Source organism: Cricetulus griseus, chromosome 2 (genome assembly GCF_003668045.3).
Source record: "Cricetulus griseus strain 17A/GY chromosome 2, alternate assembly CriGri-PICRH-1.0, whole genome shotgun sequence".
Classification (NCBI taxonomy): domain Eukaryota; kingdom Metazoa; phylum Chordata; class Mammalia; order Rodentia; family Cricetidae; genus Cricetulus; species Cricetulus griseus.
The window spans coordinates 774,757-789,868 of record NC_048595.1 but is presented as its reverse complement, the minus strand read 5'-3'; the positions used below and the strand labels follow the sequence as shown (position 1 = coordinate 789,868).

General features: G+C 41.8%; 1 protein-coding gene across 1 annotated transcript in view; it reads left to right on the top strand.

Moving 5' to 3' along the window:
• Positions 1-1,475: 1,475 nt before the first annotated feature.
• Gnb1 (G protein subunit beta 1) overlaps positions 1,476-15,112 on the top strand; it is a 31,449-nt gene continuing 17,812 nt past the window's right edge. The window contains 4 exon segments of the mRNA NM_001246701.1: positions 1,476-1,522; positions 10,029-10,125; positions 13,347-13,385; positions 14,876-14,982. Of these exon segments, the coding sequence (NP_001233630.1) occupies positions 10,069-10,125; positions 13,347-13,385; positions 14,876-14,982 (203 nt within the window). The 5' untranslated portion in view covers positions 1,476-1,522; positions 10,029-10,068.

Genomic DNA, 15,112 nt, shown 5'->3' with positions numbered 1-15,112 from the left:
GGTTTCAGAGGTTTAGTCTATTATTGTCATAGTGGGACATGGTGGTGTGCAGTCAGACATGGTGCTGAAGAAGGAGCTGAGAGGCCTTCATCTTGGTCCATAGGCAGGCAGCAAAAGCAACTGTGTCCCACATTGGGTGTAGCTTGAGCATATGAGACCCCCAAACCCCACCTCCACAGTGATATACTCTCTCCAAAAAGGCCACACCTTCTAATAGTGCCACTTCCTATGGGCCAGTCATTCAAATGCATGAGACTATGGGAGGTCATTTCTATTCAAATCACCATACAAGGTGAGTATGGTGGCACACACCGTTAATCCCAGCACTCAGGAGGGAGAAGCAGGCAGACCTCTGACTTTGAGGCCAGCTTGGTCTGTATATCAAGTTCCAGGCCAGACAGCTACATAGTGAGACCCTATCTCAAAAACAGAGCAAAACAAAATGTTTTAAAAAGATAAACATTTTGGGCAGTGGTGGCACACTGCTAATCTCAGCCCTCAGGAGGTAGAGGCAGCCAGATCTCTGAGTTTGAAACCATACTGGTTTGCAAAGCAAGTTCCAGGACAGCCAGGGCTGTTAAACAGAGAAAACATGTTAAACAGAGAAATTAGGGTGCCAGGTTGAGACCCTTCTTTAGACTAAGAGAATTTGATAGTTCCTCAGGCATATATATACTCAGGACCTTTTCAAAGGATTTGTGGAGGTGGATGTAGCTTGCTTTTACTGATTAACTTGTGTTCCCTAACTTCCACTTCAACACCCACCTTTTCTTTTTTGGGGTGGAATTCACATAATAGAAAATTAAAGCATTTTAAAGAGAGTGATTCAGTAGCACTTAGTATACTCACATTGTTGTGCAACTACCTCCCTACCTGTCTGTATTTTTGTCACTCCAAAAGGAGACCCAGTACCCCGTAAAATTTCACTCTTCGTATGTGGCACCATGCAACTCCTGTCTCTCACTTTGCCTATTTTGGGTGTGTTGTAAACGGATTCATCTACTATGTACATAGCAGTGTGTATATAGATAGGTAGGTCAGGGCAACTTTTGGGCATTGATTTTCTTCTACCTGATGTGGCTTCCAGGGACTGAACTCAGGTCTTTAGGATTGACAGCAAGTTTCATTACCCACTGAGGCATCTTGCCAGCCCCTGTCTCTTTCTTTTGTTTACTGTTTCTATAGTTTTTTCCGAGTATATATTTTGAGACAGGCTCTTACTATATAGACCAGGCTGACCTGGAACTAAGATCTGAGTGCTGTGCTCTGATTAAAAGCATACACCATAATGCCTGGTCTGCATTTCTTTATTTTTCAGTGCTGAAAAATCAAATGCTGTACTGAGTAAAGCAGCCTATAGGGAAGACGGTAGTAGAGAAGAGGATGGTTTATGTGCTCTTTCCTAAAATGTAGCTACTGTACCTTTAGTGCAGTCCCAATATGAGAAAAACATAACCTTTTCTGTTGTTACAGATAGACTTACATGTGTGGGAAAACAGACCAGGAACACATCTGAATTAAGGTAACTTCACATATATAATTGATAATCATCAAGTTTTGGGGGGCATTGTGGAGGGGATTGATTTTCTGAGAGGGTCTCACTGTGTGCCTCTGCCTGTCCTGAAGCTCGTTGTGTAGACTAGGCTGCCCCTTGAACTCACAAAGATCCACCTGTCTCTGCCTCCCAGTGGCAGTGATTAAAGGTGTGTGCTCTACGTCCATCATGATGCTCATCAGTTGTTTTCTACTTCAAGACAGGGTTCCTCTGGGTACTGGCTGGCCTGGGACTCAGAGATCCACCCGCCTTCTCAGGCCTAGGATTAAAGACTATGCCACAGAGCCTCACATTCATCAGTTCTTTCTGGGTTTTAGAGACAGGGTTTTTCTCTATGTAGCCCTGGCTGTCCTGGAACTAGCTTTGTAGACCAGCCTGGCCTTGACCTCACTGAGATCCACCTGCCTCCGCCTCCCAAGTGCTGGGATTAAAGGCTTTTTAAAAATGATTAAAGTTTTTTTGAGATTTATTCATATTTTGTATTTATAGGTTTCTTGTCTGCTATTTGTCTGTACCATGTGCAGACAGAGGCCAAATCTACTGGGACAGTCACAGTTGTCCCTTATGGTGCTGGACTTCACCCCATGGTCTCTGGGCCAGTGCTCTCAACCATAGAGACAGCTTGCTATCCTAAAAATGATTTATTTATTTTTATCTTATGTGTATGGATGTTTCACGTACATACATCATTCATTCAGTGCCTTTGGAGGCCAGAGAGGGTATTGAATCCTTTGGAACTGGAGTTAACAGACATTGTTTAGCCCTGTGTAGGTGCTGGGAACAAAATCCCAGTCCTCTGCAACAGAGTACTCTTAACCACTGAGCCATCCCTTCAGCCTGCTACCCCCAACCCCCCCCCCCTTTGGTGTTTCATATTGTAGGCCAAGCTGACTTTAAGGTGAAGCAGTTGTCTTTTTTTTTTTTTTTTAAAGATTTATTTTATTTTATTATGTATACAGTGTTCTGTCTGCATGTGTCCCTGCACACCAGAAGAGGGCACAAGATCTCATTATGGATGGTTGTAAGCCATCATGTGGTTGCTGGGAATTGAACTCACGACCTCTGGAAGAACTGCCAGTGCTCTAAACCTCTGAGCCATCTCTCCAGCCTCTCTGCCTTTTTATTTGTTTGTTTTTAGTTTTTCAAGACAGGTTTTCAGTGTAGCTTTGGAGCCTATCCTGGCACTCACTCTGTAGACCAGACTGGCCTCGAACTCACCGAGATCCCCCTGCCTCTGCCTTCTGAGTGCTGGGATTACAGGTGTGTGCCATCAACGGCTGGCTTTTGTTTTTTTTGAAACAGCAACTCTCACTAAATTTGAGACTCACTAATTCAGCTGAACTGGCTGGCCAGTAAGTTTCAGATTTTTTGTTTTCCCATTGCTGTAATAACAGGCAGTCACCATCATGGCCAGCTTTTTACATGGGTCCTTCAGTTCTGAATTCAGGTGCTTTATAAACTGAGCCATCTCTCCAGCCTCGTGTGTATGTGTGTGTGTGTGTGTGTGTGTGTGTGTGTGTGTGTGTGGTGTGTGTGTTTGTGCACGCACGCATGTGCGCGCGTGCGGGTGCGGGCATACAAGTGGATTACACACATGTGCCTATGCTTATAGAGAGGCTAGAAGAGTGTATCTAACCCTTCAGAACTGAAGTTAGGCATTTGCAATAACACCTAACTTACTGTGTATTTGTATTTGTTTTTTGTTTTTCCAAGACAGGGTTTCTCTTTGTAGCACTGGTTGTCCTGGGATGTACTCTGAGAGCAGGCTGGCCTTGAACTAACAGAGGTCTGCCTGGGATTAAAGGCATGCACCACCTGGCTTTCTTTTATCTCTGTATTTTTACATTTTAGTCAAGAATCAAGATTCAAAGTCCACAAATAATTTGGGTGGCTGGGGGCAGGAAACAGGATATTAAAGTATAGCTTAGGTTGACCCAATTCTCAAAGTCCTCTTGTCTTAGCTTTTTGAGTGAGCTAGTATTAGAAGTGTGTTCCACCATGCCAAATTTAAAAGGTGACTATTACTAGAAAACTGAAATATACGCAAAAGGTAACCACTTGAAAAATTCCTATCAGCAAACTAGAGTCATCACTAGCTCATAGTGATCCTATTTCTTTTTTTTTTCTTTTTTTTTTTTTTTTTGCCTTTTTTTTTTAGATTTTATTTATTTATTAAACAACATTCTGCTTCTATGTATATCTGCACACCAGAAGAGGGCACCAGATCTCATAACAGATGGTTGTGAACCACCATGTGGTTGCTGGGAATTGAACTCAGGACCTCTGGAAGAGCAGTCAGTGCTCTTAACCTCTGAGCCATCTCTCTAGCCGCGATCCTATTTCTTACATGTCCCTGTTTCTTGCTTGAGGAGAATCTGTGTCTTTTTTTTGTTTTGTTTTGTTTTGTTGTTTTTGTTTTTGTTTTTTCAAGATAGACTTTGGAGCCTATCCTGACACTCGCTCTGGAGACCGGGCTGGCCTCAAACTCACAGAGATCTGCCTGCCTCTGCCTCCCGAGTGCTGGATTAAATGCGAACGCCACCAACGCCCAGTGAATCTGTGTTCTTAAATGCTTCGGGTACCTTTAAACATAAAACAGTACTGTTACCACACCTACAGAATGTATTGGCAGTTGCTTCCTGTACTGCTACCCCAACTGTGTTCAGATCTAGTGCTGTTTGCTTGGGTCTCACCCTCCCTCTCCCCTCTCCCCTCCCCCCTTTCTTTCATTCAGATTGAGACAGGTCTCACTATATAGCTCTGGCTGACCTGAAACTCACTATGTAGACCAGGCTGCCCTCACACTCACAGAGACCCACCTGTCTTTGCCTCCTGAGTGCTGGGATCAAAGGCATTGACTTACCACTCCCAGCCACTATCATAACCTCAAATCTTTAGAAATTCCTGTCATTGAAAATAGCATCTTAGGGCTAGAGAGACTGCTCATCAGTTGGGAGCACTGGCTACCACTGTTCCAGAGGTCCTGAGTTCAATTCCCAGCAATCATATGGTGGCTCACAACCATCCGTTACGAGATCTAATGCTCTCTTCTGTATACATAATAAATAAATAAATCTTAAATAAAAGAAAAAGAAAATACAACAAACAAGGAGAGTAGTGTTCTTTGCCAATTTGACTTCTACTCAATATCACCTTGGAGTTGTTCTGTTGAAGGGGATACTTCAATAGTATAATCCCTGAGAGGCTTATGGGGTGTGAGGCACTGTCAGACTGATTATCTCATTTAAATTTTGTTTTAGCTCTGTGACATAGATGATGTTATTCTCAGATCAGAGTGAAAAGTGATTTAGTGAGATCCTATTTGTAGTTGGAGAAACTGGAATTCTTTCCCTTCCCTCCCCCCACTTCCCCTCTCTTTTCTTTTTGTTGTTGTTTGTTTTGCTTTTCCAGACAGGGTTTCTTTGTGTAGCCTTGGCTGTATTAGAACTAGCTCTAGATCAGGCTGGTGGAGATCTTCTTGCCTCTGCCTCCTGAGTGCTGGAATTAAAGGAGTGTGCCACCACTGCCCAGCAATAAAACTGTTTTTCAAAATATGCACCTTTAAAATTTTTTAAAGTATCATTTATTTTATGTATGTGCATGGGCACCAGAGCACACACATGGAAGTCAGGGAAACTTGCAGGAGCCAATTCTCCCTTCTTTGAGGTGCATCCTGGGCAATCAAAGTCAGGCTGGCTGTCTAATTTGACATCAGGTGTCTTTATTAGCTGAGTCATCTTGATGGCCCAGAATTCCCCATTTTATCAGTAGCAGGCTTGCAGCCCAATTATCATTGTTAGTAACTGACAAATTGTAGGGCCCTGAGGACACTGTTGAGGTACTCTGTCATGACTTCCTTCACAGGGGTCTTGATTAGAGGGGCATTCTGCTGCTGTCTTGTCACAAAGTTGGGGATTTTACATCTTATACCACATTTGTGAAATGTTCCAATCATGGTAACACTTAAAGATACTGCATGTTACTTAAAGTAAGTACAGGTTACATCAGCCTGTTTGTTGTCACATGGTGGGCAAGCACCCTACTTCTGAGTTACATTCTTTGCCCCCCATGCATTTAAATTATTCCAGTTTCCTAAACAGCAGCTCTAAGTTAAAGCTGAAGGCAGATGTGGGTCACGGGCAGTCATGAGGCCTCAGCAGGTCCTGTCTTAGTGGATTAGGCTGGAAAGTGCCACCTCAGCATAGCCAAAGCTTACCTGGGACATGCTCTGGAGGAGAAGAGCTGCCCAGGCAGGCAAACCTGATGGTGGGGTTTCCAAGAAGGGTCAAGGGACTAACGACACTGAACTGACTAAATGTAAGTAAAAGTTCTTAAAGATACATTCATTTTAAATCATTAAAGCAGTGTAATAGCATTATGCATGCCCTTTGCAGTTGTGTGCTGCCCTTCATTTGGTCTGTGAAAGGTAATATTAGGGCAGCAGGCTAAGGCACTCGTTAATGCTGCATGGAAGGAGAGGACCGGCTCCTTCAAGTTACCCCTCTGTCCTCATCTAGTGTGTTCCATATGCATACACAAATAGATAAGGGGGAATAAAAAGATTGCTAGCTAACTTGCTATTAAGATTTTTTTTTTTAAACATATGGTGTGAGAGCCAGAGGGTGATTTTGTGGAGTCAAGGTTTCACTTCTCACCTTTACATGGGTAGGTTCTAGGTCACCGGGCTTGCACAGCAAGGGACTTAACCCACAGAGCCATCTTGTTGGTTTAAAATCTTTCTTTTAGTTGGACACCATCTTCATATACTACCAAAAAAGAAATGGCAGTCACCCAGCTATAATACTTAAAACCAGGAAAATTGATTTACTAGAAACCTAGTGAAAAAATCTCTATAGAGCTAATATGGTATCAGCTGACTTTGGGTAAAGTCACTGGCCACCAAGCCTGAGGACCTTTTGAGGCAGCTCAAAAAGTTCCTCTGTTTGTAAAACCCTGTTAGTGTGTTGTTTTCAGTCTTGTGATGTAAAAGTTAGCTCAGCTTTAGTGTTTATGTCCAGATCAACTGCTGTTTGTTAACTGGACTAATTCAGGGTATCTCGTGAGTTTGGCTGCTACTTTTTCTTACATGAATGCTGGATTGGGTGGAAGATCTTATAGCCAGAGTGACTTTTAATAGGGTAAGAAGTGCTGAGTGTAGTGGCCCTGGCTCTGTAAGGTAAAGCAAGCCAGACACATGCAAGACTAACATGACACCACATCTTTCTATCTAAACATCATGTTATTCATTTGGGGTTTTATTCTATTGTCTAGGAATATTCCTAAACTTTAGTCCTTAAATTTTGTGTGCTAAAGACATAATCTAGCCTGTTCCTGCAAAAGTGAAAAATGTTCTCTAATGCCAGGGGTGTCCAGGGAAACCTGAGGTATTTGTCTTTTGGTGAAGCTTTCCCAGTGAGTCAAGCATCCACTCAAGAAACATTTAAAAACAACCACTATAGCTAGAGATGGTGGTGCACACCTGATGCTGGCACTGGAGAAGTGGAGTGTGAGGTCAGACTGGGTGTAGCGGTAAATTTTAGTTCATACTAGGCTGTTTAGCACAATTCTCTCATAATAAAAGCAAGAGTGGGATGGAAGAGCAGTGACAGAAAATGAGAATACCATTGTGGTTAGAAATCCTTTGGAAGCTGCATTACTGCATATCCTGCTTTCCTAGAGAGCCAGCAACAGCAGGAGCTAGCCTGGGAATGTGGAGGCCCCCTCTAGTGTACACACAGATGCACCTTGTAGGCCTTTCTTGGTAGTCCATACTGGTGATTACTCTCAAACTTATTTTTCTTAAGTTAAGCACTTTCTGTCCTGCAGAGGCCCTTAGTTGGAAGGGATTTTGTTACTGTTCTGTGCATCAGGAGTCTATAGTGTGGATCTTTATTGATGGTATTCATTTGTTTTTCTGTAGAATAGAAAAGTATAAGGAACTTTAGCAGTTAAGTTTTGGGGTCATCCAGATGATTTACCCAAGATGTGTTTTACTCTTAATGAAAATAATAGTGGTTAGTTAAGCATGTGATATTAACTTTGAATTTTGAGAAAGAGTTGAGACAAGAGGACGCCTGGATCCCACCAGAGAGGTCTCAGACTCAAAGCAATCTTTCTACCTCTGCATCTCCCAAGTTCTGGAGATTATAGGCATGCCATCACATCTGACGTTTTTGTTTAATTTTTATTTTATAATCCACTACCTCATTTGTCAACACAGGGTACTCACTGAACCTAAAGCAGGGATTCTCAACCTGTGGGTCTCAACCCTTTGGGAATTAAATGACCCTTGTACAGAGATTGGAAAACACAGATATTTACCTTATGATTCATAACAGTAAGTAGCAAAATTACAGTTATGAAGTAGCAATGAAAATAATTTTATGATGGGGGGTCACCACAACATGAGGAACTGTATTAAAAGGTTGAAGCATTAGGAAGGTTGAGAACCACTGACAGAGATTTCAGTGGCAACCAGATGAACTAGCTATTGAACCCAAGAATCCACATGTCTCTGCCTCATCCCTTACCCCCAAGCACCTCTTTAAACTTTTACATAAAAATTTTGTTGCCTGGGAGAAGGGCTGGAGAGATACGCTTTGATTCCTGGCACCTGCATGGCCCCCAACAGCTATCTGATTCCGGTTCCAGGGGATGCTATGCATTCTTGTGACCTGAGGGCACTAGGTATTCACATGGCACACAAACACAATGCAGTCAAAACACTCATACTCTGTATAATTTTCATGGAGGAATCAAGATCCATGTATAAATCACATTTGTATTAAGTAATTCCATCTTTAGTTTCAAGGTGCTCTGATCACATTCACTGATTGATTTTACAGCCAATTTCTTTGTCAGAAGTGTAGCCTGTATGCCAGGTAATAGCAACATATATGAGGCCTGCTATTCCAGCTCTAGTTTCTGAGGCAAGAGATCTGCTTATCAGTGCAAGGCTATCCTAGGTTACTAAAATGAGTTCCAGACAGGCACACAGGCATCTCTATGTATAACTAACTTCCTCTGAGGAAAAGAAGTCTCTTTCTTGTTTTATTTTTATTTTTTGGTGTTTTGCGAGAGAGTCCCTCTATGAAGTCCTGGCTATGCTGGAATTGGGTATGTAGATCAAGGTGGCCTTGAACTCAGAGATCCTTCTATTTCTGCCTCCCAAGTGCTGTACTAAAGATATGTGCCACCATACTCTGATGTTTTTGATTGATTGATTGATTGATTGATTGATTTGATTGATTGATTTGATTGATTGGGACAGTGTCTAATGTGATACAAACTGGCCTCAAGCCACTGTGTAGCTGAGGACTTCCTGCTTATACCTCCTGAGTGAAACTATATATAAATGAGCACCATACATGTGGGGATTCATACATTGTAGGCAAACAGTCTGCTAATTGAACTATATCCCTAATCCAGGAAGTCAAGTTTTTTGCTTATCAGTTTTTAAATAGTTGTAGTATATCCCAGTCTGGCCTCAAGTTATGTAGCCAAGGATGACCTTAGAGGGTGACTCTGATCCTCCTGCTTATTTCTCAAGTACTGGGATTATAGGTATACACCACGGCACCTCATTCATCCTGGTGCTGGGCTCAAATCCAGAGCATTGCACATACCAGTCAAGCACTCTACCAGCTGAACTCGTGTACCGCCCCCAGGCTGAAAAGGTCATGTTTCATAGCAGGATGCTCTCAGTTGTCTCTGAGTTTGGGGTTATGGTCTTACATGACTGGGTATGTTGCGCTTGAGCAGACCTTATTCAGTCAATACCTAGAAAGGTCAAGATCCTTCTGAGCTTCCTGGGACTCCATAGAGAACTTCTGGATACTTCAAAGTACTAGTTTTCCAGATTGCCCCAGTCCTGTTTCCTGAAGAAACCACTCCTGAGTTCTCTATATGGTAGCTGTTCTGGATGTCTAGCAGTTTGTTCTTGGTTTCTGAGACTAAATCTTTTCATGAGAAAGGCCTTTTATTTTTCTGGAGATTGGGTCTCTGTGGTACAGGTTGGCATTGAACTTAAGGTCTTTCTTCAGCCACCTAAGTAGTAGAACATACTAACTAACGCTATTGACATTAACAGTTTTCTTTTTCAGTCTTCCTCCACATTTTCGGCAGTGTATTAGACATTGTTATATCATTCAGAGTTAGTTTTAAAAAAAATTGTTTTTAATCCAATCCTAGAGTTTTAAAAGTTCTGATGAATGTTGCTGGAAAGTTCTATCTTTGGAGATCATAGCTCTGAAGTTTTCGATTTCCTTGCATTTTAGGTTTTTCAAGACAGCCCTGACTGTCCTTGAACCCACTTTGTAGACCAGTCGAACTCACAAAGATTTTACTGCCTCTGCCTCCCAGGTGCTGGGATTAAGCCCAGTGTTTTACTTGCTTTATAAGTTACTCAAAATTGAATTTTCAATTAACCAATCATACTATAGCTTATCCATTTCATGCCATGTTTCTGTTGCAGAACTTGGATTCTGAAGTGTGGAAAGCACTGAGACCTGAAGATGAGTGAACTTGACCAGCTGCGGCAGGAGGCCGAGCAACTTAAGAACCAGATTAGAGTACGTAGTATGTCTTTATGTTTCAGATCAGAAGTTACCTGTTGAATGGATAACAGAGTGAGGTGAAATTGTCCTGTATGGGCTTGTCATGTGCTATTATGTTTATGAGATTTTGTTTTCTTACTAACTATGATTTGTTGCTTGAATGTACATGGCATCTACTATGAAATTCTTCCCGTGGGGAACTAGGTTTTTAGATACTCCTTTGTGGCTACTGTAGGCCACTGTATCAGCCTATGCATCACTAAGGACATGCTTTAGTTAACACTGTGTTTAACATACATGGTCCAAGACCTCCATTGTGGACACCACCGTTTTTGACTGTTCCTAGTAAAGACACTATTTCAACCCTCATAAGTGTCATCCTCACAAATGACTGCATTAAATTTGAACCTTGCCTTTCAACACTTCGCTACTTTTACAAATGGATGGGTGAGGAGAGGTGAAGACCATTAAGTCTCCAAATGGAAAGGGGGAACTTTTGTTTGTTTTTGAGACAGGGTCTCCTGTCTCTAGGTTTGGCTGCCTGGAACTCTATATGTGGACCAGGTTGGCCTCAAACTAATAGAGAGTCCCTTGCCTCTGACTCCTAAGTTCTGGGATTAAAGCTACCTTAACTGGCTAGGAATACTCTTTAAAAAGTAAAATTCTGGGGCTAGAGAGATACTTCAGTTCCCAGCACCACCTGAACTCTCCAACTTGAGAGGATCTGGCTCTCTTTTAGTTTACATGGGTACCAGCATACACACAAATTCAGAACAAAACAACAACAAAAATTTACTTTAAAAAAAAATGGGGGTGGGGGATGGGTATGGTTTAAGTGAAGGGGGAAAAAGTAAAACATTATTTACTGATTGCCCACTGAATACATGCTTGTTAAAGAATTTTGGTGTGAGGACTGGTAGTATGTCCTAGAGACTGAGCTGAGCTGACACAGACTTTTTGCTTTCAGTGTGAGGTGACATTGCCTGCCTGAGATGCGTCAAGCCTCTTCTGTGTTGGAGCTTTTGTACCCACGCCCAGACAGGACAGGAAATTGACTGATTGGTTGAGTGGACATTATATTCATATGAATAAATCCATTAAGATATTAATTGTGAACCGGGCAGTGGTGGTGGTGGCGGTGGCCTGGCCGTGGTGGCAGACACCTTTAATCCCAGCACTCAGGAGGCTGAGGCATTTGGATCTCTGAGTTCCAGGACAGCCAGGACTATGTTTACACAGAGAAACCCTTTCTCAGCCTCCCCTACCCACCCCTCCAAGAAAAGAAGAAGAAAAAGAAACAAATTATTGTGGTGGCTCATGTCTTTAATTCCATCACTTGGGAGGCAGAGTCAGGAAAATGACTGTAAATTTGAGGCTAGCCTAGTCAACACAGTGAGTTCTAGGCCAGCAGGAGATAAAGTACCCTATCTCAAGTCTAATTAATTCTCAGGTCAGCAAGATGGCTTATTAAGTAGAAGTACTTGCTACCTACCATTCCTAATGACTTGAGTTCCAGTCACAAGACCTGCATGGTAGAAGGAGAGAATTGGCTCCCACAAGGTGTACTCTGACCTCTATCCATTATTTTGAAAAAAAGTTTTTGAAAAAAGTCTGTCTTCACTTAAGCAATGTTGGAGTTGCAGGGGTGTTCAACCACTTGCTGACCAAAGATGGCTAGAATATGACCTGTTCAGTGTTTCCTTCTGTTAGGAGTGGTTGTAGTATAGGGGACACTGTAACCAAGTCTGCTAGGGGCTGGCTACAGTGCCTGACCACACCTGCAAGGGCATGGTCAGGGTGAAGTAGGAAAGGTTTAAGAGTGAGGCGCGCGCGCGTGGGCTTCCCTTCTTCCATTTTCATCTTCGGCTTGCTGTACTTAGCTGCTGCCCTGCTGGCTGGCTAGGTTGCTCTGTAAGTAAGGCTTTTCCCTAATAAATTCCCTTGTATTTTTACCTGACTCTGTATTGGTAATTCCCACAATATTGTAGTGTATTTTGGTCTTTGGAAACTAACCAAGGTGAAGCTGCTTAAATTCCATTTTTTATTTTTGAAATTCTTTAGTCTTTTAAGTCAAGTTATACATTATATCAACAATCACGGTGTTTGAAAATTCTAGACTTACTGGCATGAAAAATTCTTTACAATGACTTGCTGTTCTAAGCCTTTTCTGTGCACTTTACTCCAAATTGTTTTATGTATAAATGCTTGGTTATATAATTGTGTTTTGATTACAAGCAGAATCATTGAAGATGAATTCAGAACCTAGAAGTCTGTTTATACAGTAAATGGTCATCTGGGTATATTTACCATGTCATCTCGTAGATTTAAAATCCTGCTGTGTGACAGTTTATCCTTGAACACTAATCTGGGAATGTTTTACCTCTTTTGAAGAATCAGGCCTGTTGCCAGCTGTTGCCTTGGAAACAGGTGGTCAGTTTCTTAGTCAATGTTATCAGTTCCTTTGAATCATGCCTATTCTTAAATTTTGAACTTTTTAAAAGTGGAATATTCTCATTTTCTTTCATAGTGGATATTTTTGTATTTATATGTATGTGCTATTTTGAGATTTCAAGGCTTATTTCACTTATTAGTAAAAGCACTTTAATTAATATGGTGAAAAATATTAAAGAAAAATTACCGTGGTATATTTTGTAGGTCTTAGTTGCATTGGCAGGGTTATAGATAGAAAAGATTGCCTACTGCTATTTTGTTGCCCGTCTTTGTTGGAATTTTATTAACTATTCTAGATCCCTTATTCTTTTCATAGAACTTAAATTTAATCATGTTTGACTTGAAAATAAAGTCCTTGGATAATGCATTATCAAAGAGAAGATTTTTGGCCTGGATAGCTAGCTGGTCTTCAGCCTTTTTCTTTCCTTGCAACACCCCCTGCTCTCACATAGGCTTTGGGAAAGACAGAGCAAGTGTGTATTGGCTGTTGGAAGGCAACCTCCACTCCCAGAGTGCTCACTGCCCTACCAGCTTCCAGTGTGCTATTCCCTGGAACTGCCTGTAGTCCAGGGTCTCCAAGGTTCTGTGGAGTTTGCATGTCTTACGAAGGGTTAGAGATTTCGAGTCACATCTGTTGTGGCCTACAGAACTCAAAAGCAGCAGTGGATTTGGAAGTATTTAAGAAGAGGTAAAAAAGGCGAGTGCTTCCTGAAACCTTGGTAGCAAAGAAAGGTCCTGGGGTTAGAAGTGTGAAATATGACTGATTCCCATCTGTTCTTTCATAGGATGCTCGTAAAGCATGCGCAGATGCAACTCTTTCTCAGGTAGGAAACAGTTCCATCTCTCAGTCATCAGTAATGCAGGTCTGGTGTGGGCTGTTGTCTTCCTGTGGGATGAGGATGTAAAACCATTGCCAAGACTTTTCATTGGGAAGTTGGTTCTGATGATAGGTGGTGAGTACCAGTGAATATTCTTTAAATAAAAATGAGATCTCTACATATGACCAGCAATTTTATTGCTAGACTCATGTCCATTAGAATCACACTGATTTTAAAACATGTATAGGGCTGATTTGGTGGGTAAAAGGTGCTTGCCACCACGATTGACAACTTGAGATAAATCCCTAGGGCTCATGTGGTAGGAGATTCTCACAAGTTGTTCTTTGACCTCTGCACATGTGTGTCATTCCCCTACCCCAATAAATAAAAATTCATTTTAAAATTAGTTAAAATCAACTGCTGTAGTGTAGATCTGTTGCTGTGGTAAACACTTTGGCTAAAAGCATCCAGGTCATAATTCATCATTAAGGAAAGTCAGGGCAGGAACCATGGAGGAATATTGCTCACTGACTCACTTTCTCAACAGCCAAGGATCATTTGCTTAGAGGTGGTGTGCATAGCTCACTACATCATTTAGCAATCCAGACAGTGCCCCACAAAGATGCCATAGAGGAATCTTATCTTTGCAATTCTTTGAGGTTTCTTCTTCTCAGGTGACTGTAGGTTGTATCAGGTTGACAATTAAAAAGTTGCTAGCACAACGAACACACATACACCTTCTCCTTGGGGAATCAGTACCAACTCCTCAGACCTCATAGAGAGACACAGACCTTTTTTTTTTAAACTGTATATCCATGGTAGTGTTGAAGTGTTGTTTGTATGTTAGGTAAAGGTAGAGATAACTCAAAATTTAATAAAACAATAATAAAGTTTTAACTATTCTGTAGTAGCTACATGGGTGTATGCTCATGATCTAAAAATATCTTACTGTTTGCACTGGCATGATGTGGGATGACACAGGACCTGAATACTGGATAAAGAGGTGACTGGCATAAGGTCTGTGGCGTGTGAAGAACATGATTGGCTGCAGGATATTGCTGTATGTTTACAGCATGGACTCGCTGGACAAAACGGATTCACACCCCAGGCACTACAGGATGTACACTTTAATCGTGTTACTAAAAAAAGAGCAATGTGCACGTTAGAGTTTATGGATTGGCTGCTGGAGAGGTGGCTCAGCTTTTGAGAGCATTGCTGCTCTTCTAGAGGACCTGATTCTGTATCCAGCATCCCATGGTGGCTGACTGCTGTCTGTCATTCCAGATGCAATGTCTTTTCTGACCTCCTAAGGCTCCTGCATGTACTTGGTGCACACAAACATTCAGAGACATGCCATACACATAAAATATTCTTTTAAGTAAATGCAGGATTTTCCATTCATTATTTTTTGATTCTCAGTTGGCATTATAACAGAATGCAAGTGGAGAGTCTATTTGCTGAAGTTAATGTGCACTAATTTTTTTTTTTTTTTTAAGATCACCACCAACATTGATCCAGTGGGAAGAATTCAGATGCGAACCAGAAGAACACTGAGGGGGCATCTGGCCAAAATTTATGCCATGCACTGGGGCACAGACTCAAGGTACAAATGAGCCCTTTCAAAGCAGTGCTTGAAATGTTGGCTAACTGCTAGGGTTTCTAAAGGTAATGGCTAGAAAGTTGAGTTGAGGGGCTGGAGAGATGGCTCAGCAGTTAACATCACTGGCTGCTCT